Below are 24,967 nucleotides of genomic sequence, written 5' to 3' on the forward strand. Positions count from 1 at the left end.
CAAGTCAGCCTTTCTGAACTGTGTTTCCTTATCTCTAAAATTAGGTTAAGGATTGTGATATATGTGAAGCATCTGGCACATGATAGGCATTTAATAAAATGATGGCTACAACCACTTCTGATGTTATTAATATTATTCTTGACTCCTCTCTCTTTTTCTCACATCTACTCAATCAGTAAACCATTCTGACTAAATTCTTGAGTTAATCTGCTTCTTTGCATTGCCACTTCCATTGCCTTACCTCCTCATTGGTTTCCTTGCATCTCCAGTCTTTCCCATTCAAATCTATTTTCCATTCTGTAGAATGATCTTTCTAAAATGCATATTGGTCATGCATCAAAGAAAACTATTTAAAAAAGAGAAAAGACAACCTACAGAGTGGGAGAACATTTTTGCAAATCAGATATCTGATAAAGGTCTAATATCTAGAAAATAGAAAGGCATGTGTGGTGGCACATGCCTGTAAGCCCAGCACTTTGGGAGGCCAAACCAGGAGAGGATCATCACTTGAGCCCAGGAGTTCAAGACCTGGGCAACATAGGGAGACCCTCTCTCTACACAAACACACAGAATTAGCTGGGTGTGGTGGCCTGTACCTGTGGTCCCAGCTACTCAGGATGTTGAGGTGGGAGGATCACCTAGGCCCAAGAGGTCAAGGCTGCAGTGAGCCATGATCATACCACTGTACTTCAGCCTGGGCAACAGAGAAAGGCTCTGTCTTTTAAACAAAACAAAACAAAACAAAAATGAAAAGAAAGTATACAAGAATTTAAAATAGGAAAAAAAAAAAAAGAAAGAAACCATAAAGAACTCTTGCAATGCAGCAACAAAAAGATAATCCAGTACAAAATTAGGCAAGGACTTGGATAGAAATTTCCCAGAGAAGATATGAAAATGGTTACAAACACATAAAAAAGATGTTCAATCAATATTATTAATCATTAGAAAAATGCAAATCAAAACCACAATGGCTATAATCAAAACAATGAAAAATAACAAGTGTTGCCAAGGGTATGAAGAAATTACTAGTGGAGATATAAAATGGTACAGCCACTGTTGAAAACAGGTTCCTCAAAAGGTTAAACATACAGTTCCCATATGACCCAGCAATTCTGCTCATAAGTATATACTCAAAAGAACTGAAAATCAGTATTCAAACAAAAAGCATGTATACGAATGTTCATAGCACTATTCACATTAGCTAAAGTTGGAGACAATCCAAATGTCTGTCAGTAGATGAATGGATAAACAAATTGTGGTTTATACAGACAACGTACTACTACTCAGTCATAAAAAGGAATGGAGTGCTGATACATGCTACTACATGGATGGATCTCTAAAACATGGTAAGTTAAGACAGATGCAAAAGGCCACATATTATATGATTCAATTTATATGAAAAAACCAGACTAGGTAAATCCATAGAGACAGAAAACAGATGTGTGGTTGCCAGGGACTTGGGCAAGGCGGGAATGGGGAAGTAACAGCTTAATGGGTACTAGGTTTTCCTTTGGGGTGATGGAATACAGGTGATTGGGGCACTAAATGTGACTGAATCATACACTTTAAAATGGTTAATTTTATGTTATGTGAAATGTACCTCATTTTTTAAAATGCAGATTCGTTCATGTCACTACCTTGCTTTTAAAAAGCCTTTGATGACTGACTTCTCATTGCCTTAGAATGAGGTCCAAACCCCATTTGGCTCCTGCTTGCCTCTGTAGCTTTATTTCTTATCACTCTTATGTTGTTGAAATACTGAGTAATTTGCAGTTCTTCTAACTTATAATGCTTTTTCTTGCTTCCTGGACTGAAGCACTCCTTACCAATATATCCCCATCCCAACTCCTTCTTTTCATTCAATTCTCAGCTTAACCCTTTCTCACTTTTGAGGACCTCACCATACCACCAAGAGTGCTATTTACTCCTTCTTTATTTGCCAATAGAACTTTGTTCTTCTATCAAATGAATTTAATTTTTTTTTAAGGGACCAGGTCTTGCTCTGTTGCCCAGGCGGGCTGCATGATACCATCATATCTCACTGTAGTCTTGACCTCCTGAGTTCAAGCAGTCCTCTTTCCTCAGCCTCCTGAGTAGCTAGGACTCCAAGCACTCACCACTATGCCTGGCTTTTTTTTTTTTTTTTTTTTTTTTTAAGATACAAAGTCCTGATGTGTTTCCCAAGGTGGTCTCAACTTCTTGGCCTTAAGTGATGCTCCCCCCTCAGCCTCCTGGGTAGCTGAGATTATTACAGTCGTGAGCCACTATGCCCAGCCTAATTACTACTTTTTAATTTCCTGGTTTTTACAGCTAGTCTATAAGCTCTGTGAATTCAGATATTGTCTCATTTTATCTTTAGTACACTGCCAGATAAATGGTAGATGCTCAATAAGTATTTGTTAAATGAATGAAATTATGCTATACTTGTATTTTTCTACCAAAAATGTAACTTTATTAAGTGGCCAATCATAAGCACTGTTATTAACTAATATTAACATAATATAAACTAAAATTTAAGGAAATGCAATGTCCTCTGAGGGGCACCTTTCTTTCTAATCTTCAGCTGTTCTCTATCATGGCACCCTTTGCCCCTCTCCCTTCCTTAAGGCTAACTGGATAAAATATAACCTCCTACATCATTGATCATTTCCTTCCGCCTGCCTCCAGTGTTCTCAGAGTCATAACCTTTTCATGACAGAGTACAGTGCTGATGACAATTTGCTGTTTCCAGCTTGTTAAAAGAGATGAGTGATTTATTTTCTTAGTGCACTGAGTCTTGCATCTCTTTCAGTTATTTTCCTTGTCCTCTTGCCTTCACATCATACCTTTGAACTTCTGAAGTCTCTTCTTTTTACTTCCATGGCCATACAGTCCCATGGTTCTCCTGACTTTTTGGCAACTACACACTCTGCTGCCTTTGCTAGCTAGCTTTGCTGCCTTTGCTATGAGCATTTCCAAGATTCAACCCTTGCCTTTCTGCTCTTCTGTTTTTATACCTTTCTTTAAAAGTCTGTTTTCATAGTTTAGCAATGCCAACAACTTTGAAATCTCTTCATTTCCTCTCATTTGAAATGTATTATCATCTCCACTGTTTGAGACCTTTCCACTTACATATTCATTACTTCAGATGCTGCTGTTCAAGAGTAAGCAGTATTGTCTACCTTACTTTCTACTTTTTCATGACAGTTCCCTCTACCAATTAGGTTATAACTGACACTCATTTTTCTAGGCATCATGTAGGTCTGAAACTTTGGACTCGTCTCTCTTGCTCTTCTTCCACATCCAGCCATTCTCTCATGGTTTTTCCCTTTCCCTATTACTACTAAGTATCACATGATGTGTTACTCCCTAATGCATTCTTTGTGCTCTCACCCTGACTTTCCCTCTCTTTCCTCAGGTGATGCACAAGAAAAAGTTAGGTACATTTACTTAACCCCTATGTCCCTATCGTGCTTTGTGCACACTCCTTTTTTGTATGTTTCACACTGCATTATGATTTGAGATTTATGGGCAAGTAAAGCCCAAATGTGAGCTCCTTGAGATCAAGAAGAGTTTGAAAAATTCCTTTTATGTTAGAAATTTTGCTGGAATTAACATATGAAGTGTAGATTAACTTCTTTGTTGAGATGTTTTAAGGATTCAGTAAATTAATATTTGTAAAAATCATGCCTATATTGATGTTTAATTAGTGATGGTAGTAGAAAAGCTAGTTTTAATGTCTCCATATGTAAGCCTCTTATACCTTCTCAGTTTTCTAATTGCTAAATGTTTGTTAATTTTGCTTTCCCAAGTATGTTTTATCAAAGCCAGTTCTTTAAACTTATTCTCAATCCCATAACACATGATGTTTATATAGTCAATACTTTAAAAATCATGAAAGAAGTAAAATACATTGTCTTGAAATCCACTAGCAGTTATGCGTTGATTGCTTAATAGTGAAAAATTAGTATATGCCATTTTAGCAGTTTGTGCTGTCTTATGTAAAAATTGCCGTAATGGTGATATTAAAAAGATATTTAAATGGGATCATGGCATGTTATAGTGTGAACAAAGTTAACATGTTAATGTGGGAAAAAGAAACCAAAGGAATAGTGAAAGAAGCATGATGTGGAATAAGTGACAGGGTGGCAAAAGCAAAGGCTAAGGGAATAGAAGAGAAAACAGATGTTGGAGTAGCTCTAAGTATGTTCAGAAAGTTAAAAAAAAAAAAAAGGTCCATTGGAATTGACCTCCTGGAGATCCTTAAGAGTGTTAGTGAAGTGCCAAAGATCCCATCAGTGTTTGTAAAAGGGTAAATAAAGTGATGGAATTTGAGATGCAGATTGTCCATATAAGAAACTTGACTATTAGCAGAAAAAAGAGAATGAGGTTAATGGGTTTAGTAAAAGCCTCTGTAAGATAGGGGGTACATTGGAGGGGATTATGATCACATAACAGACCAAATTCCAAGGATTTCTTAGAACTGTGCAGACCGTGCATGATGGGATAGCCATCTGGGGGTCTTTGTTGATAAACTGTTAAAAACGTTTCTAGTGTGAATAGCCACAAACATTTTCAGTGCTTTTTTGTTGGTTGAGTAAACCGAAGAGCACGAATGCAAAAGCAAAATTTGACGCCAAATCACAGAAGTTGCCATAAACACAGAAGTTCCCTAGTGAGGACACTGCCTGTGCCTGAATTTCATTTGTTTCTGCTGCAACCATTTCTTACATTTTTCCTGGTGACTAGCCAGATTAGAACTGTGAATGAAGACAAACTGGTCTTGCTCAGATGGTAGATGAGATACAGGTAACTTGGGTAGATAGAGAAAATATTTAGGCATTTGATTTGGAATATCTTAGAATCGAAGAGATATGCTTACTCTTTTGTCATGGGGGTTTGCAACCTTAGTATATGCCTAAATCTACAGCTGCTCCTCATTTCCCAGATGGCATCTATGGCTGGGAGTACTTTTTACCATCTGTACTTCTCAAAGAGTTTGTGAACTCTCTCATTTAATTATTGGGAATGGAAAAACTAATTGGTAAAGTGGGTAAATGATGTAAAAGATTTTTAAAATTTGAATTAGCGCTTTTTATACCTATTTAACTTTTCAAATAAGATCAAGTGCTTTTTGACCTTCATCGTTCATTGTCTATCTACCATCTTTGTTGTTTGCAATACTCCACAATATTCCCTAATAACTGTTCTTTACATGGATTGGTATTTTGAGCCAAATTCCAAAATTTTTGCCTCCTTCCAATACTGTAGTAAGTACTGTTGTTGGCATGTACGTAGAACAACTAACACTGAATGGGTATGTAGTACAAACTTAGTGAATTGTTCCATTCATCTAAATGCTTTTAAGTCAATATAGTGTCACAATTTGTGAAAGTAATTCAGAAAAACATACTCTTAATATGTTTTGTCAATGTTTCCATTTATGTAAAACATTGAATAGTGGGAGAACCATCTCCCAGTTAGGAAATACTTTTATAACTGAAAATAATAGAGTGACATCTGACTCTGAAAATGAGCATATTCTCTGTCTAGGGATTTCTAGATTTGGCATGTTATTAACTTTTACTTTTTCTTCTTTTGGGCTTATGAGTCATAAATGCATTTCCTAATGATGTGTTGTAAATAAGTATCTTCTGATAATCAGTAGATACAATACCTATTCACTATCTTTTCTCTTTAGGCAGGTTCTACTGGGGAAAATTCTCTAGATAGTTTGTCCATTTATAAAATTAGACACTTGCCATCTTTGCTCATTTTCAAGTTCTCTGTTTACAAAACTATTAAGAAGGTGTGAAATGCAGCCAAACTTCCCAGTTTATGGGGAATGTCTGATGATTACATTTCCTACATGTTCATTGTTCGCACATGAAGAAATTTGGCAGCTGTGAGACTATAAAGTTCAGAGTATCCAAATCTAACCCTCACTGGGATTTTGGTTCCCTGCTTTCTGCCACCACCATCTCACCCCCTTTTGTAACTCTTTTTTGTGGTAAATGCTGTGTTGGCATTTCTTAAGGTTAGTGATCCTTACATTTTCTTGTTTTTTCAATTTATCAGATGCTATGAATAAATCATAGACTAAAAGTTCACCTGATACAGAGTTTTGTCTTCAGGCCATAACATACCTAAACTGTTAAGATTTCTTATGTGTGAAATTCTCAATAAAGAGGTTTTATATTGGTGCCATTATTGGGAGAGGAGGGCAGTAGTGGTAGCTAATCTAAATGTTATAATTATTTCAGAATTACTCTGCCAGAAAGTTATGATCATACATAGAAGAGTTTGTAGCTAACTTTGAAAGTAGTGGAAAGTGGTTTTCATGTATTGTTTGGGTTAATTTAATTTTGATTATATTTGGTTTTTAGTTCAGGTAATTTTTTGTTGAAAACTTCAAATGACAGTTTCTTCATGGTTACTAAAGATCACTCATGTGGAGTAGTTTCAGATTTTTTTCTGAATACATGTATTAATTTTAGAGATTTAAAGATGTGAAATTACTAAGAGAGAAACCCATGTGATTTGTTTAGTGGATCAAAAGTCAGTAGCTCCTTTGATCCTAAGTGCTATTGATAGTTAAATAGATACTGAAGTTATGGGCAGGCTGGATTGATAAGAAAAAAGGAGACAGAGAAATGGGAAACTGGGAAAGAACTGTGCAAATAGGAAAAGGAGAGGGCAACAGAACAGAATTAGTTAGTACCACAGTGCCATAAGTGCCACTGCAGGTACTTCCATCTCCCATCTCCTGAAGAATTCAGTAGTGGTCAATTTGTGTTGCAAATGGTCAACACAACCATTTAGTGATCCTGTTAGATATTTTCAGTACTTTCTGTGTATTTCTTGTCTGTTTTCAAAATGATGCTGCTGATAGTTTTTATTGCCCTGAAGGTTATTATGAAGTTTAGCATAATTTTATTCAGTAGATTCTTTGAATAAAAGTTCTATGAATGAAAATTCTGGTCATCATTATTTTTGGTGATTATCCTGCAGTGGGAATAGAGAATTTATAATTTTAAACTCTGTCCTTTGTGTTTCATTCACAGGCTGTAGAAGAAGAAGATAAGATGACACCTGAACAGCTGGCAATAAAGAATGTTGGCAAGCAGGTGAGGTATACTGTTAATAAGTTATGCAGTTGCATAATAACGTGTTCTTATAGAGTTAAAACTGTTTTACAGCCTATATAATTTTTTTCCTGTCCACTCTACATTTTTCTTCTGTCATGTAAATGTGATACTAATTGTAAAGGTCACTAAATTTATTTGATGTCAGGTTCTCTATAGAGAAGTAAATCACAAATACCTATGAGATACTATCTTCAGTGAAAATAATTTACCAGGAACAAATTAGGACACTTGTGTTCTGAATTAATTTTTTAAGTATTATTTTAATCTACAGATAAATAAGATAATAGAAAAGATAATAGAAGGGTAGATTTATTTCATATGTAACAAGTTTTGTTAATTATGTACTTTATCAATATGTAGGTAATATTCCTGAGAAAGGTTAGAGCCTTATTGGGTTACACTGAGTGAAGAGAAAGGGCTTTAAGTATTTGCTCTTTCACTTTTCTAAGATGAAATATATATTTTAGTCTCTATTATCTGAGGGTGGGGGAAGATACCAACCAATTAAAGGAATCTACAGATTAATTAGACTGTTTTTTAAAGAATGTCGATTACATTTTTTCCCCATTTCATGGAACATGGTTATCATATTGCTGATGTTGGCAGAATCTTGATATTTCAGATGCAAGACACTAAGCTGTCTTTGCTTTCAGCCATCCTACCATATGCTCTGATCCCATCACATCTCACAAGCTATGTAGGTTTGGGCCAGGACCATTCTTGGATGGGAAATCTCTAAGAATCACCCAGCTGCCACAAGAAGTAATGTAGATAACTGAGGGAAGCATGTTACCAATTCACTATAAAATGAATTACTCCAACAGAGCAGTAGGGGCAAAGGTCTGACTTTATCATATGTCATAAATGAGAAAATCAAATTTCACTACCTTCTGAGTATTATAATTTAAAAACAAATACCCCCAAAAAGCAAAATGAAATACAGTTCATTTTGTTTTCTCATCTTATGTGATATCACCCTTGTTATCTTTCCACTACTTATTTTAATCATAATACTAGATCACCAACTTGGAGCCTTATACTTTATGGAATTCAGTAACTGTTTTTTGAATAAATGTCTTTCCGAGGCCATAGTTTCTTGATACAGATTTAAAGCAGCAAATAAAAGGTCTAAATAAAAAATGAAACTGAAAAATATGTAATTGGCAAAGTTTAATAATCATCAGAGTCATTTTTAAAAATATAGTTATTACCTCACTGGTTTGGCCTACGGCGTGGCAAAAGCAAAACTGTCTATAATGGAATTAAACCAATATCTTTTTTTCTCCTGCCAGTGTTTCTCAGTCTTTTTCACCTAAAATGCCCTGAGACTTATTTCTGAAATAAAAAATATATTGTAGTCTAGTCACTTGAAATTATTTGTAACATGTTGTATCTCTGGGTTGTTTTAAAAAAACAGTGTATTAAAATAAGGGTTAGAAAAGCACGGCCAAGAAATAATTCCAATAATGAGCATTTGTTTAAAGTTAGGAGTCTTGGGTATTTTAACAATAACCGTAAGAATATAATCCTTTAAATTATAATTTTTCTATTGTGTATAATGTATATTCCTTATTTCAAAACTTTCAAATTTTGCTCAAATACTTAATCCCACCTAAAACATAAATACATACTAAGCATTTTAATTTAAATTCCTTTATTACAATACAATTTTAAGCCTCCTTTTTAACTCAGTCTATTTCAAAAATAGATATGATCGGGTTTAAGTTAAAGGATTGTACCTATATAATTTTCGATGATACATTTTTTCAGAATAGCTACATGAAACATTCTTAACATTTTAGAATTGATCCAAATTGTATTTAAATTCTTCAACTACAAACAGCAACTTTTGATCCAAGAATATTTTCTGAATCATTTAAAGCACTACTCTTAAAAGATTAAGATTGTACAGAATTCTGATTTTTGCTATTATAAAACATAGAAGAAGTGCTGAGAATTCACACTGAACTCTTACCCATTGGTATGTCCGCTTTGAATTAAGCATTCCCTCAGACATTCAAGATATATGAATGGTAGAGAATATACACATCTATGCAGACAGGTAGACATATGTAAATGAACTTTTAAAAAAATCAGATGATTGTAAGCTGTATAGAATTCCTTGTTACTCCTCATAAAAATCTCTGGTACACAGTCATTGCATTGTGTAAATCAAGCTTTCATTGTGTAATCTATTATTTTATTAGCTACTTAACTTATTGATTTAGAAATTCTAAGAATGTAACAATATACTAGTAAAGTTAAATTGTGAAATATTTAAGTTAGGTCTGGCTTTCTTTACCAGTTTCATCGGCTACTGAAAAAAATTTAAGTAATTTATCTACCAATAATATGGTTCTGTTTTCTCTCTCCTTATTTTTGCTCTTTTAGGACCCCAAACGTCATTTGGAGGAACATGTGGATGTACTTATGACCTCAAATATTGTCCAGTGTTTAGCAGCTATGTTGGATACTGTTGTATTTAAATAAAGCAACGAAAAACGCTATTGATGATGCTTTCAGTGTATATTCCTCTGTTGTTCCTAATGCTCAAAATCAAGGGACCTCTGAAGGTGTACTTGGCTAAATGTAAGACATCTGGCATCATCTGCAGCACCGTAACACCTTCAGTCTCAGTTGTGCAATTACTTCTGTTTCTTTAGTCAGGGTCTTTGCAGATTCTAAAGTTATACATGAGTACATCAAAGTGGACAAATTTTGTTAAGATCCCATTTAATATTTGAAAAAATCAGTAGCACAAATATATTTTGATTGTTACTTACAAAATAAAATACATTTACAGTCTATGCTTCCTGAGGTCTTTTTGGCAATGGGTGGGATTGATGGAATAACGTTTGACAGTGGTCTAGAAATCTCACACAAAGATATGTTTCCCTTTGCATTTTAAGATCTTATAACACATAAAACATCAGTGTGATAACAAACTTTCACAAATGTATAATGATTTCCATTAATGAGTGGCTACCTAATTAGTAACTCAGAAAAAATGTTGACATTTTATTAGCATTTGTCATAAGCTAAATATTGTATACTCACTCTCTTATAAACATATTATACTTTTAGTATTTTGGAGGAGTACATTTACAAAGAAAAGGGAGCAATTTTAATTTAGACTTTATCATGTTTTAAAAGAGTACATTTCTACCAACAGTTTTGAAACTGGGAACTGGCTACTGCAGACTCTACTGGACTTTTATCTAAAATAACCACAGAAAGTATATAATGTCTAAAAAGCAAAATGAGAAAAGTAGTCATAATGTGAGGTTAATATAAGCTTATAAGCAATAATTTTGTCATTGTTTGGTCTCATCTTTTCTAAATTAGGACTACCCAGTTTTCTAATAGAGAAAAAAAATGGCTAATACCAACTTCTAATGTGATGTACAAAAGTAACTGCCCCTGTTATTACTTACGGTTCAGAACCATACTGATAATACCAAGGAGTATGGCAAAAGATAGACAAAGATCTAATTCTAGTCTGCACCCTTGCTTGTGAAAATGTGGTGAGAGTATTACTAAGGCTTCATTAAAGGAAGGTTTTACATGGGGACTTGGAATTTAACTTAACCTACTAGAACTGTTATGAGTGCTGTGATAGATAAAGTTACTGTCCTACTGGAACAAGTCTAGGCTCTTATTGGTTGCCTAGTGAAGTTACCAGAAACTGAAAGTAGAAATGGCTTAAATTCCCAGTATGTTTCACAATATCTTTTTTGGTGGATAAGAAGTATTCTGAGCATTTCTTGCTTGTCCTGTGGTTTATTGTTTCAGATATAGTGACAGTATATTTTATGTAGGACATGTAAAATGTATTCAAGTTGTTGGGATTACATTTAACCATTTAAAATTAAAATATAAGTGGAAGTTAGTGAAGTTTTATTTTGCCTAATTCAAACTTGTGTGCAGGCTTTTTGGATATGATTTTTCCCTTTACAAATAAGATTCTCTAACTTATTTCGCAGATGTTGTTAATGAGTGCTAGTCAGTGATTTCTGGGGGGCACAGTGCCCTCAGAAGAAGGCCTTAACATTTCAAGAACTATTCTCAATATGTGGGTTGAAAGGGTTTTTTGTTTTTGTTTTCCACTTAGTCCTCTGAAAATATCCTGAATCCTGTGACTGGGAAGGCTTACCTTGCCTGTTTTTGCCCTTATTTGATCACCCCATCTTCCTGGACTCCCTGTAGCCACACACCACTTACTGTCACTTGGTTCATGTTGGTGACATTGCCAATTTCAGAACCTTGTCAATCTTTGCTAGCAAAAACCTATATTTTTGTAGATTTGGAGTCGATCAAAATCAAGATGCCCTAAGAGGCGAGGCTCAGTGAACACATTTGTCTTGGAATGTACAGCTATTTTCACAGCAGTCTGATGTCCCAGGCCCAGTTAGGCATTGAAAAGATGCGTTTAATCACAAACTCAGGAAGCTGTTTAAGACTATGTGTGCGCACACACGTGCACGCATTCAAGCATGCTTATGTGAGCATATCTACCCCTCCACCATGCAGAGGTAAAGCAGCTCTGGAAACAAAACTGTTTGTCTCTAGTGCAGAAATGTCCCTGCTTTTCTCTCAGGCTAGTATGGTGGCACTGAAAGCTCTGGCCTCACCATTCAAAGTGTCATCTGCCTGGACCAATAGCATCTGGGTCTTATGGAAATTTGTTATATATACAGAAAGCAAGCCCCACCCCAGGCCTATTGAATCATAATCAAGAATTCTGGTGTGGTTCATATACACTTTAAGGTTTGAGAAGCCCTGGCCTTCTTTTAGAAGTATGGTTCACAGGCACGTGTGGTGATTCTGAGGAAAGCCTTAATTTTCCTTAGTATATATAAATTCAAGGCATAGCCTATATTTGAGCAGTCACTGAATTTGTTACTGATAATCCAAAGTGGGTCAGAGAGCACATCAATTCCTTAAAAACTCTGAAGAAGGTGCACTCTTTCCCTTTTCTATCCTTTAACACCTTAACATCTCATTTTAGCATTCTTCCTTTAAAAAAAAAAAAGAAAGAAAAGAAAAAAGCAGTTTAGGGTGTCCAGAATGGCAAAGCCTCAAAAAGAGCCCAGGTGATGTCTCACCTCTTTACACACTTAAGGCTCTGTCCCACTGAGAACGGAGGAAAGTACTGTTTTCCGAAGCAACGGAGGGAGAGGCACTCAGGGACAGAGAAGTTGAAGATGGGAGAAAGACGGAAACGAAAGTAGCCAAAAGTAGTCAAGAGGTCAAAAGCCTCTCATGAGGCAAATGGCGGTAGAAGGTCAAGGGCAGAAAAACAAGTGTCAAATGGCATCCCCTACTCCCCTCCCCCGCACCCCAACGACTCAACAGCTAAGACTGCTTGTTTATGAAGCTTCCTGACCAAGAGCTGAGGTTTGCTTTCGAAAGGAAAAATGGGTCTGGCTCTCTTTTTATCCCAGAAAATTGTCTCGGCTTTAGTCTGGGACATCTGGTCATCAACCTGCCCTGTCCAGGCCGCCCGCGCAGGGCCTTGCCCGCGGCGCTCTGATGGAGGCCGCAGCTGGTGCCCTCTGTAGCCAAGGCGCCCAGCCCGCCTCGAGGGGCGCAGTCTCGGCTGAGCGCTGACCGCTCAGCCCACCGAGGTGCCGCTCTGAAAATGCACCACAGTGGCGAAGCGGCGAGTCTGGTTAACCCGTCTCCGCCCATGCTCAGGACCCCACCCAATGTCCCCAAGCGCTGCTCTCACTCTGGGAGCTGCCCCAGGTACGGGTAGGACAGACGCGCTCTCTCGAAGCCAGAAGCTCCCCCGGCTGAGGTGCCCAGGCCGCGCCTCCAGCACGGAAAGAGTGTGTGCCCCTGGGGTCTGCACCAGACGCAGCTCAACCCGCGCTCCCTCACTCCCCCGGGCGGAGCCCGCCCTCGGGCCGGCCAGCTCTCGGGGCCGAGCGGAGCTCCGGGCGGCGCTCCTCCTGCTCATTCCCGCGCGGCTCGGCGTCCGGGACGAAAGCCGCGGGAGGGCAGGTCAGCGAGCGCCGGGCCGCGGGAGGCAGTTTTGGGCAGATAAAAAGCCTCTGCCGCTGTTGGCCCTCTGGCTCAGGCCGAGGGCTGGGCTCCTCTGTAGAGCGGATGCTGAGAGACCTCCTTCCTACACCTCGGGGTCTCTTTGGGCCTCGTGCTATTTATTTGTGCCAACATCCTTTTAAATTGGTTTTTTTCTATTCCTCTTTAGATTCTTTTTCCTTTTAAAATTACTGGCATGGATGCTTTTTCTCCCCTCCAGATTATATAAACATTAAACACACACACACACACACACACACACACGTTTTCAGTAGCGATTACTGTGTTGACACCACTTCCACTCTGTCTCCCCAGATCAGCGCTTCTGACGAGCCCATTTGCACGGGGACTCGGCCCTCTCTTTTCCTGGCGAAGCTTTTGAACCTGTCGCCAAGCCAGTACCTCAGAGAGAAGGATATACAGAGGGACGAGAAGGATGCATGGCGCCTACCCCCAGTTAGATGCTCTTCAGATAATCTGCAACCAAGTTCGCTGATAAAATATTTAGTAAAGACCTGGTAAACATCACTGCAAATACATTAAGGCATTTTAGCCCGACAGCTTATGATTATTTCAAAACTTAAAAAGGAGATCATAGATTGTCACTGTTTCTGTGCTCAAACAAGAAACCGAACCTTCCTGAGGTGGGTGGATTGGTGGGTGAGTTGCTGCTTTTCGCCCCCTCTTCTCCCCCCCTTCTGCTTGTCGCTGTGGCTCTCAGCAGCAGGGATTTATTTATTTATGTTTGCAGTTTAAAAGGTGGGGGTGGGGGCGCCGAGGACACGTAGGACCTGCTCACAAAGCACCAGCTCAGGTGTTGTGTGCTTTTGTATTAGCTGGAAAAGACAGACTCTGGAACTTTTACAGGGCGAGAAGAGGCCACCGGCTCGCGCTTTGTATACTTTGCACTTGAAATCGTTACATTCAACTGAATATTTGGCTCATTCAGATCCGAAAAGTCTCCTAGCATCGTCGAATTCCCTCCTCCGCCCCTCCGCTCTAAATGGGGGAAGGGGGGGAAGGTAGGAAATGTTTAGTAAATTGCACATCTTTGAATCTTCCTAAAGCAGTGGTCACAAAGCTTAAAGGTGACACAACAGTGCTCACGTAAACCAACACACATTCCCCACCCCCCAAGCCAACAATAAAATCATCCCCTTCAATTTGCCATGATCGTCGCTACCAGGAGCCAGGTGATTATCCTAATTAATGTCTATCTAATTAAATTACTGTCAGCAGTTAACCAATGGCAGGAGCCGTTTCATCGGCAGCACAAGCAGCAAGATCAAAAGTGAGCCTTTTCTGATTGCTGCATAGTGTCAATTGGCCAATCTCTTCTCCCAGGGAAAAAAAAAGTAAATCAAACCTTTGAGAAGCATTTGCTGGTTGAAGTGCTTTCTGTCTAGTGAGGGGGTCTGTGGATTTCTAGTTTATGATAAATAGGACTTTAAAAACCAGGGACGGGAGGGCGAGTGTTCAGGTTCTAGAGCTATGCAGCTGGAGCACTGCCTTTCTCCTTCTATCATGCTCTCCAAGAAATTTCTCAATGTGAGCAGCAGCTACCCACATTCAGGCGGATCCGAGCTTGTCTTGCACGATCATCCCATTATCTCGACCACTGACAACCTGGAGAGAAGTTCACCTTTGAAAAAAATTACCAGGGGGATGACGAATCAGTCAGATACAGACAATTTTCCTGACTCCAAGGACTCACCAGGGGACGTCCAGAGAAGTAAACTCTCTCCTGTCTTGGACGGGGTCTCTGAGCTTCGTCACAGTTTCGATGGCTCTGCTGCAGATCGCTACCTCCTCTCTCAGTCCAGCCAGCCACAGTCTGCGGCCACTGCTCCCAGTGCCATGTTCCCGTACCCCGGCCAGCACGGACCGGCGCACCCCGCCTTCTCCATCGGCAGCCCCAGCCGCTACATGGCCCACCACCCGGTCATCACCAACGGAGCCTACAACAGCCTCCTGTCCAACTCTTCGCCGCAGGGATACCCCACGGCCGGCTACCCCTACCCACAGCAGTACGGCCACTCCTACCAAGGAGCTCCGTTCTACCAGTTCTCCTCCACCCAGCCGGGGCTGGTGCCCGGCAAAGCACAGGTGTACCTGTGCAACAGGCCTCTTTGGCTGAAATTTCACCGGCACCAAACGGAGATGATCATCACCAAACAGGGAAGGTAATACTACATTTTTGGCTGCCGCTGCTCCAGGCGCAGCCGGGGACAAGTGCACCTAGGTTGTGACTGCCGCGGCAGCGACGATTTGGGGTCGGTAGCGGAGTGGAAGGCGCCCTAGAGTTGGCTGGTTTTGGAAAGGGGGAAAGTGGAAGGGATAACCGCCACGGGGATGTTGGTGGGGGGCACCCCGTTCTAGGTACGTGGTTGGAGAGCCAGTCAGTGGCCAGAGGAAGGCAAGAAAAAGGAAGAGCCCCGGCCAGCGGCTGGGCGATGGGAGGGACGCATCAACACTGGCATGCACGGACAGGTGGAGACGCAGGTCGCCAACCTCTCCACCTGGGCAGTGATACCTGCCGCCTTCCCACTCCAGCTCACCCGCCGCTCTCCCTGATTTGGGTTGCACTTCTTTTCTTCTCCCACCACCCTTTTTCTAACCCATCAAATATTCGTCCCTATCTGCTGCAAGAACAAGTTTTGCTTTGCTATCTGGCGCCCCGCTTCTTGCATTTAATCTTTAACATTTATGTTTCTTTTTTCCTTGTTTTCTCCCCCCACCCCTTAATTTAAATAGGCGCATGTTTCCTTTTTTAAGTTTTAACATTTCTGGTCTCGATCCCACGGCTCATTACAATATTTTTGTGGATGTGATTTTGGCGGATCCCAATCACTGGAGGTTTCAAGGAGGCAAATGGGTTCCTTGCGGCAAAGCGGACACCAATGTGCAAGGCAAGTCCTTCCAATTAACACATTTTCTTGACACTTATTTAGGTGAGAATGATTAATTAAAGCCTTTGTGGACTGGCTCGAGCGACTTTTAAAACGATCGGCCAATGACTTCTAAAAGGAAACGAGGGGGACAGGGGGACAGACTGAGCTGCGAGAAGGGGGAGGATTATGCAAAAGCTATTTTAATCACCCCCAGTTAATAGGAAGAAAGAACGGCCTAAAAAAGCCCCAGCTAATGGGCTTCACGGTGGAGTAAGGTGTGTGTGTGTGTGTGTGTGTGTGTGTGTGTGTGTGTGTGTGTGTCCTACGTGGTGAGGAGCTGGGACTGGGCAGTGCCGGGGGCATATGTAAACAACGTATTTCTTTCTCTAGGAAATCGGGTCTATATGCATCCGGATTCCCCCAACACTGGGGCTCACTGGATGCGCCAAGAAATCTCTTTTGGAAAATTAAAACTTACGAACAACAAAGGAGCTTCAAATAACAATGGGCAGGTCAGTGGCTCAAGCGCTCGTGTTCTCTCTCACCCCTTCCTCCCTGACATCCAGTTCGTCAGTGCAAAGCAGCATATGGAACTGGATACACGTTTCTTTGCTTCATTAAAAAGACTTAAAAATTGGATTTCCACCCTCCAAATTTATGTTAAATTTATGAAGTTGTTCTCATTGACAACACCCCCGTCGGCCCAATTTTGGAGTGCCCGACCTTCCCAAGTACTAATACTGATTGATTTTGAGAAGAAACCCCACAAGATCTGCAGGTTGTGGAAATCTTTGTTCCTCCTTACAGGAGGACTAGGAGAAGGGCCCTGAGGATCGGGCGGTCGGCTTCCCCCTTTTCTCCGGTGCCCCGGCTTATCTTCGCTCCCAGAGGTGCGAAGGCCGGTCTGCCCCAGCCAGTCAGCCGCCAGCCAGGCGAGTCCCGCGGTCAGTGAGCCTGGGAGGCTGGCTGCAGGCTGCCTCCGCCAGTCCGGGCGCGCAGCGGGGCGCACACAGCCACGCGCACAGCGATCGCGTTAACACGCCACCCGGCGCTCCCCTTTCTTTCCGCCGGACAGATGGTGGTTTTACAGTCCTTGCACAAGTACCAGCCCCGCCTGCATGTGGTGGAAGTGAACGAGGACGGCACGGAGGACACCAGCCAGCCCGGCCGCGTGCAGACATTCACTTTCCCTGAGACTCAGTTCATCGCCGTCACCGCCTACCAGAACACGGATGTAAGGAGACCTAGGGGCTGGGCGCGAGGCGGGCGGCACAGACATCTCTCTCCTACCCTCTCACATCCTCCCGCCATGCAGGTCTAGGGTACTAGCAGCGCTAACATCAGCAACAGCTGGCTCCGCTGTGCGTTTTAAGGCCTAGGGCTAGGGGCCTGCCCACGGCACCTTTCCTAAACACCAAGCCGGTGGGAAAATGCTTTCTATTTGTTTTCGTCGCGGGTTACCCGGGCCACCTTTGAGGTGGCCAGGATTTCTAAAGACTCTTCTTTTGGGAGTTTTAATTTGGGATTCGAACTAGAACAGATTAAAATCTACTTTTTTTTTTTTTTTTAAGTCTCTCTTTCCTTTAGAAAACAAGCAGATTTCCCCGTGCATTTTATTCTTGGCAAGCTTTGGCATCTAAAAAAAATTTCTCTCTCTCTCTTTTTTTTCCATCTCAGAACTGATGGCTGAAATGAACAAACATCACTGTTCTGGGAGATCAAAAGAACATACACATTCATATATGTGAAAACTACAATAAATCAAATTACTAAGGGCTATGGATTGAGCTTTCTAGCACTTGAACCTCTTCTGATTTTGCAAGTTTGCAAAAACTGATTTTAGTGGCTGATTTGACTACTAGGAGTGATAGGGGTTTTTGTGTTTGTCTTTTTTTTTTTTTTTACTTAAATGATAATATCAGAAATTAAAACATGTTTTTAAATCCAACCTGATTTTAAGATGCAACTTGTGGTTTCTCAGGTTGTGAGTCAGAAACGACAAATGTTTTAAAATATAAAATACTTAAAATAGTCAACATTTAGTGATGAATTCAAGTTCTCCTTAAAGATTTTTGTCTGAATAAGTACACTGTGTGTAACAAGCATTTTAAAAATGTGATTTTGAATCAATTTAGAAAAAACAGGAGAGCTAACTGAAAGCAGTCCTTTAGTTATAGGTATCGTTTATTTAAACATGTTCCTCATAACTTTCATGATACTTCCTTTCCACTCAATCCCTCAAATTTTTCAGTTAGGAAAACCTTGCTATTTAATAAATTGTAGGCCTTAAGCCCCTGTAAAAGTGGCAGATGATATATTCTCAAACACCCAGTCTTCATGTAAAAAAGGTGAGGTAACATTCATTTTTTTCTTTGCCAGATTACACAACTGAAAATAGATCACAACCCCTTTGCAAAAGGATTTCGGGATAATTATGACACGTAAGTAATTTTGTATCTTCCTTTTCAAATAGTTGTGGAATTGGGCTTTAGGTCAAAGGTGGATTATTATGTACAAGGATTTTGAAAGCTGGAATGTGTGAAGACAAGGTTGTTTTAGAGGTTTTCCCTTTCTTCTCCTCCTTCTTCTTTTTTTTTTTTGGTCGTCGTTGTTGTTGTTGGCTCCCCTTCTCTCTGGTGACCTTGTGGCTTGGTACTTGTGTGGTTTTTGGTCAGAGGTTTCCTCCACCTAATTTTAGCTTTCCTGTGGATTACAAAGTTGTTGGCGGGCCTCTGGGGCTGGCTGGCTGGCTGGGGAGGCTGCCCTGGTTCCCGGATGCGAGTACTGTATGTGGCGCTGCAGATGCTCAGCTCAGATTGTCTATGTCTGAAACGGGCAATTCTGCCTAAAAGTGCATGTGGCTCCTCTGGCAGTTGTTACCAGTCTCCTTAGCATATGTGACTTTTATTTACCTATTTCCAAGTTTTGTGTAATAGCATTTCCTGTGCAAGTTTACCATGGACTGAATACAAATGTGCACCCACCACAGGCGAGTTCGTGAGCAGAACCGCTGTTATGGTCATTTTAGGCTTTTGGAAAGATTCAGACGGTGTTGCTGTGTATTATTTATAAACTTCAAAAGAAAAATATTTTCCTCTTTCTTTTGTATCTAGGTGTGTTTTAATTAAACATGCTGGTGCCCTTTTCTTTAGGCCTCCCTTACCTCCCTCTTTTGTATCAAAAGGCTGTTCTCTGGGGGCAACAGTAGGTGTAAACTGAATGCTTTCTGGGCTTGTTCTGCAATTCTCACTCAGGGTCCATAGTGCCTAAGAGTTCAGATAGTGTTATAAATCTAAATCTGGATTGTGGGGTTCCCCCATGTTTTCTGACCATAAAAGGAAAGGGTACATACATCTTAATTTCATGGCTTACATTGAGCGCCGGAGACAGAGCTAAAAAGTTGAAGCTGCCTTTGACTAGCATAGATTAAGTGTGTGGAGAAAGGGACAAGTGACTGCCTCTATTCCATCTCCAAGCGGATACTAACTATCCCTCCTGATATTTGCTAATAATTTAAAAGAGAGTCATTGATATTACTGCCTATAACCACTATATATATTCTTCAAAAGTACTCCAAAGGAAGCAAGTCTCATCAATATGATTCCCCAGAATAAAAACTTGGCTACTCTATTCCTCACAATCTAAAAAGGTGTGCCCAGCACAGTGGAAAGTGTGTGGCCCAAGAGACTAGAGATGTTGGAGGAGAGTCCTGTAGATTTTGAGATTTTAATTCTGTTGTGAACATCTGTTCAAAAGCATTTTATTTTGCACAAATCAATTCAGCAATCCCAAGTGGGTGGGACCTGGATGGGCATCTAAACTGTATCTTTTGCAGACTGCTTTTTTCTTTTTAAAATATTGTGGTGATAAACAGAGAAGATATTTGCACCTTGCTAGTTATGTTCCCTTCCTGCCTCCCTCTACTTCTCTTATTTGAAACTGGAATTCAATTTCAAGAGGGAAATTTTGTGCACTAAACAGAATGGACCTGAGCAGCCACAGCAAAACTCTCACATGCCCCTCCTCCTCTGGCTGCCTTCTGTTGGAAAAGCCACTCCTCTTTGATGTTAAATCAATTTAAATTTTTCATAAAAACTTCTTTACCTCTACAAAAAAAACAAAGCAAAACAAAGAAACAAAACAAAAAAACACCTGATATCTTTAGGGGATAGGGAAGAGTTGACTGGTTTATGACACTCTTCCTTTCCCCTTTTACATTGGTTACTTGGGCATGGCTCAATTTTGGAGAAAGAGGGAGAAGTATAAGGGTTCATGGGGTACTAGGAGCTTGCTTGGCCACTCACCAGGGAATCTCCTCCCTGAAGGATTAAGGTCTGACAAGACTGAGGTTCTCCTTCAAAACAGTCTGTTGACTAAAGATTAAAACATTTATGTGTGAGCTAAATAAAAAGGGAGGCATGTGTGCATGTGTATGAGAAAACACTTCTACCAATCTTCATCCAACCCTTGCTTTCCTCTCAATTCTAATGTGATTTTCTAGGCCCAGGGCCTAAAGTTAATCTTTGATTATTTTATCTAAGGTAATTCCCAACAACACAATCACTGTCGGTGGTTGGGCAAGTTATTTAACGTCCTTTTGCCTCAATTTCCTCATCGGTAAAGTGGGATAATAAAAGTTACCTAGCTCGCAATGCCTGGCATATAGTCAAGCTCCGTAAAGGTTAGCTATTATTAGTGGTCCACTGCACGGAGTAGGCTGGTAAGTGCACAGTAGGTTTGCACCGTAGGTTTGCCCCGAAGTTTCTGCCGTAATGGACTAAAAGCTAGGAAAAGCAGGTCAGAGTAAAGAACACCTTTTCTTTTAAGAGAATATTTCTGACTGATGACTACTGTTTCTGAGTAGTAATTCTTGTTTGTATTAATAGACGTGGGAGTGAAAGTTTCACACAGGGGAAACAATAGACACTAAGTACCTTGCAGGCTTCCAGCAGCAAACCTCGAGTTCCAGAACACGGGTGAAGATCAGTCTTTGATGATTTCTGCGTGTGCGGCTTTTCCCTAGGGGTTTCTGAAACAATCTAGAAAAAGGAGAGAAATGACCTGAACAATCAAACGGACATAGGTCCTAAAAGGGTGGAGGAGTGAGTACCTTGTTTAGAAATTTCACCCAGAAACTCTGACCGCAGAGGAAAGGCCCAATGGGCAAAGAGCATCTTAGTCCCTAGGTAAATCTGCCTTAATGTGCACACAAATGTTGGAGAAGTGGGATGAAAGCCCTTGCTTGTGCCCCTCTCTCAGTACCCCAGTATACTTGACGAGAGCAAGAGAAGAGGGAAGTCGTTCCCTTGATGGTCTGCATCTTGCTCAGGTCCCTGCATAGACAGATTGGCTCCTTCATAATACCATGATTTATTTTGGGAATGATAGAGGTCTGTGGCCTCTTGTATTCTCCAGGAAATTCTGGACTGCAAGTTTGTAGATGGAGGGTGTGGGGGTGGGCGAAAAGTGGAGGTGGCCTTCCCTTCTGCCCCCACCCCCACCCCAAGGGACCTCCGCGCCACCCCTCGGCTCTCTCTCTCTCTCTCTCCCTACCCCGCAGGATCTACACCGGCTGTGACATGGACCGCCTGACCCCCTCGCCCAACGACTCGCCGCGCTCGCAGATCGTGCCCGGGGCCCGCTACGCCATGGCCGGCTCTTTCCTGCAGGACCAGTTCGTGAGCAACTACGCCAAGGCCCGCTTCCACCCGGGCGCGGGCGCGGGCCCCGGGCCGGGTACGGACCGCAGCGTGCCACACACCAACGGGCTGCTGTCGCCGCAGCAGGCCGAGGACCCGGGCGCGCCCTCGCCGCAGCGCTGGTTTGTGACGCCGGCCAACAACCGGCTGGACTTCGCGGCCTCGGCCTACGACACGGCCACGGACTTCGCGGGCAACGCGGCCACGCTGCTCTCCTACGCGGCGGCGGGCGTGAAGGCGCTGCCGCTGCAGGCTGCAGGCTGCACTGGCCGCCCGCTTGGCTACTACGCCGACCCGTCGGGCTGGGGCGCCCGCAGCCCCCCGCAGTACTGCGGCACCAAGTCGGGCTCCGTGCTGCCCTGCTGGCCCAACAGCGCCGCGGCCGCCGCGCGCATGGCCGGCGCCAACCCCTACCTGGGCGAGGAGGCCGAGGGCCTGGCCGCCGAGCGCTCGCCGCTGCCGCCCGGCGCCGCCGAGGACGCCAAGCCCAAGGACCTGTCCGATTCCAGCTGGATCGAGACGCCCTCCTCGATCAAGTCCATCGACTCGAGCGACTCGGGGATTTACGAGCAGGCCAAGCGGAGGCGGATCTCGCCAGCCGACACGCCCGTGTCCGAGAGCTCGTCCCCGCTCAAGAGCGAGGTGCTGGCCCAGCGGGACTGCGAGAAGAACTGCGCCAAGGACATTAGCGGCTACTATGGCTTCTACTCGCACAGCTAGGCCGTCCCTGCCCGCCCCGGCCCCGCCGCGGCCCGGACCCCCAGCCAGCCCCTCACAGCTCTTCCCCAGCTCCGCCACCCCATACTCCTCCTTGCGCACCCCCTCATTTTATTTGACCCTCGATGGCCGTCTGCAGCGAATAAGTGCAGGTCTCCGAGCGTGATTTTAACCTTTTTTTGCACAGCAGTCTCTGCAATTAGCGCACCGACCTTCAACTTTGCTGTAAACCTTTTGGTTTTCCTACTTACTCTCCTTCTGTGGAGTTATCCTCCTACAATCCTCTTCCCCCTCGTCTTTCTCTTACCTCCTACTTCTCTTTCTTGTAATGAAACTCTTCACCTTTAGGAGACCTGGGCAGTCCTGTCAGGCAGCAGCGATTCCGACCCGCCAAGTCTCGGCCTCCACATTAACCATAGGATGTTGACTCTAGAACCTGGACCCACCCAGCGCGTCCTTTCTTATCCCCGAGTGGATGGATGGATGGATGGATGGTAGGGATGTTAATAATTTTAGTGGAACAAAGCCTGTGAAATGATTGTACATAGTGTTAATTTATTGTAACGAATGGCTAGTTTTTATTCTCGTCAAGGCACAAAACCAGTTCATGCTTAACCTTTATTTCCTTTTCTTTCTTTGCTTTTCTTTCTCTCCTCTCTCATACTTTCTCTTCTCTCTCTCTTTTAATTTTCTTGTGAGATAATATTCTGAGAGGCTCTAGAAACATGAAATACTCAACAGTGATGGGTTTCCCACTTCTCCTCAATCCGTTGCATGAAATAATTACTATGTGCCCTAATGCACACAAATAGCTAAGGAGAATCCACCCAAACACCTTTAAAGGATAGGTGTCTGTTCATAGGCAAGTCGATTAAGTGGCATGATGCCTGCAAAGCAAAGTCAACTGGAGTTGTATGTTCCCCCCCTTCCTTCTAAATAGAATAGCTCGACATCAGCAATATTATTTTGCCTTATTTGTTTTTCCCCAAAGTGCCAAATCCATTACTGGTCTGTGCAGGTGCCAAATATGCTGACAAACTGTTTCTGAATATCTTTCAGTACCCCCTCCACCTTTATATGCTGTAAATCTTTGTAATGAATACTCTATTAATGATATAGATGACTGAATTGTTGGTAACTATAGTGTAGTCTAGTGAAGATGAATTGTGTGAGTTGTATATTTTACTGCATTTTAGTTTTGAAAATGACTTCCCCACCACCTAGAAACAGCTGAAATTTGACTTCCTTGGGAGAACACTAGCATTAATGCAAGTAAGACTGATCTTCCCCTAAGTCTTGTTATATTTGATAAGGAGCATTAATCCCCCTGGAAATAGATTAGTAGGATTTCTAATGTTGTGTAGCAAACCTATACTTTTTTGTATTTAAAAATTAATGTGAAATATGCATCATACACAATATTCAATCTAGATTCCAGTCCATGGGGGGATTTTTTCCTAATAGGAATTCAGGGTCTAAACGTGTGTATATTTTGGCTCTTCTGTAAATCTAATGTTGTGATTTTTATATTTGTTTCGTTTTGTCTGTGAACTGAATAATTTATACAAGAACACACTCCATTGAGAAACGTTTTGTTTTTTGCTCGTTTGTATCGTCTGTGTATAACAAGTAAAATAAACCTGGTAAAAACACTAACTATGGTGTTTGAAAGCAGTTTACAGTTTGAAAATAATTTAATTATTATAGGTGGTGATATTTAAGGGTTAAGGAAGACTAGCCCGTCCCCACTCCAATATGGGCAGCCTGTGTAATGGAAGCCACCTCCCATTCCCCCCTTAAATTTGTTTTATAGTACTTCCAGGAACTACTTTTTTCTTCTTATTTATAATTATTTGGCTACCTATGAGCCAAATTTCACTTTTCTGTGCTCATTTTCTTTTTTCAGGAAAACATATGCACTTTTCTCATCATATTTATCTGATTCTCTCTGAAGTTGGAAGTAATGCGAACAGGAAAAGGAGGTTCTTTAAATAAGGAGTTAAGAATTTCTTTAAATTTCACAGAGTAAGGCGGGAGGCGTTGGCTGAAAGTAGGGTGTAATTTAAATGCATGTCAGAATAGGATGTTGACCGCAGATTTAGTAAATTCTGGTTGTACATACGAGGCCTTGGAGGTGAGTGGCGAATCTGTAAACGCAGACACAGAACAGCCTACGTTTCTCGAGTGGATGGTTTCCGAAGATTGGGCAGGGGTAGGGTGGCGAAAGACCCGTAGAACAAACTCGCGAAAGGGCCGTTTTTTAACCACTGAGCTTAGAACTGCTTCTGGGAGGTATCTGGGGTGGGGGTAGGGGCACTGCTCTGTCCCTTCTGTAGTGGAATCTTATGCCAGTCCTATCCAGGCCAGATCCACACCTGGGGAACAAATGCAGAAATGCAAAATTCCAACCTGGAGGGCGCTGCGTCTTAGTGGAGCCCGCAGAACTGTTTACCTCGTGGAGAAGAGACTTTTGTACTTTTGTCTCCAA

The 24,967-nt window shown here is 41.8% G+C and overlaps 2 protein-coding genes across 4 annotated transcripts in view; both read left to right on the forward strand.

The window, feature by feature from the left end:
* PSMD14 (proteasome 26S subunit, non-ATPase 14) overlaps positions 1–9,932 on the forward strand; it is a 109,218-nt gene extending 99,286 nt beyond the window's left edge. For all 3 annotated transcript variants that reach the window (XM_015432117.4, XM_045367164.3, XM_045367163.3), the window contains 2 exons: positions 7,044–7,106; positions 9,519–9,932. In XM_015432117.4, the coding sequence (XP_015287603.1) occupies positions 7,044–7,106; positions 9,519–9,617 (162 nt within the window). In that variant the 3' untranslated portion in view covers positions 9,618–9,932. The remainder of the gene's footprint in view (positions 1–7,043; positions 7,107–9,518) is intronic.
* A 4,617-nt stretch (positions 9,933–14,549) lies between these two features.
* Positions 14,550–24,135, forward strand: TBR1 (T-box brain transcription factor 1). Its single transcript, XM_005573306.5, has 6 exons — positions 14,550–15,355; positions 15,927–16,081; positions 16,454–16,575; positions 17,139–17,297; positions 18,443–18,504; positions 21,624–24,135. Exons 1-6 carry the CDS (start codon positions 14,664–14,666, stop codon positions 22,480–22,482), a joined length of 2,049 nt encoding a protein of 682 aa, XP_005573363.1. The 5' UTR covers positions 14,550–14,663; the 3' UTR covers positions 22,483–24,135.
* Positions 24,136–24,967: the final 832 nt, after the last annotated feature.

The sequence above is a fragment of the Macaca fascicularis genome, chromosome 12 (genome assembly GCF_037993035.2).
Source record: "Macaca fascicularis isolate 582-1 chromosome 12, T2T-MFA8v1.1".
NCBI classification, from domain to species: Eukaryota; Metazoa; Chordata; class Mammalia; order Primates; family Cercopithecidae; genus Macaca; species Macaca fascicularis.

What these genes read in the sequence shown, in the direction of transcription:
- TBR1 (XM_005573306.5), top strand. Translation starts at nt 14,664, where the DNA reads ATGCAGCTGGAGCACTGCCTTTCTCCTTCTATCATGCTCTCCAAGAAA. An exon ending in AGCGGACACCAATGTGCAAG is followed by an intron (nt 16,082 to 16,453) that starts GCAAGTCCTTCC and finishes TTCTTTCTCTAG; the next exon opens with GAAATCGGGTCTATATGCAT. An exon ending in CCGCCTACCAGAACACGGAT is followed by an intron (nt 17,298 to 18,442) that starts GTAAGGAGACCT and finishes TTTCTTTGCCAG; the next exon opens with ATTACACAACTGAAAATAGA.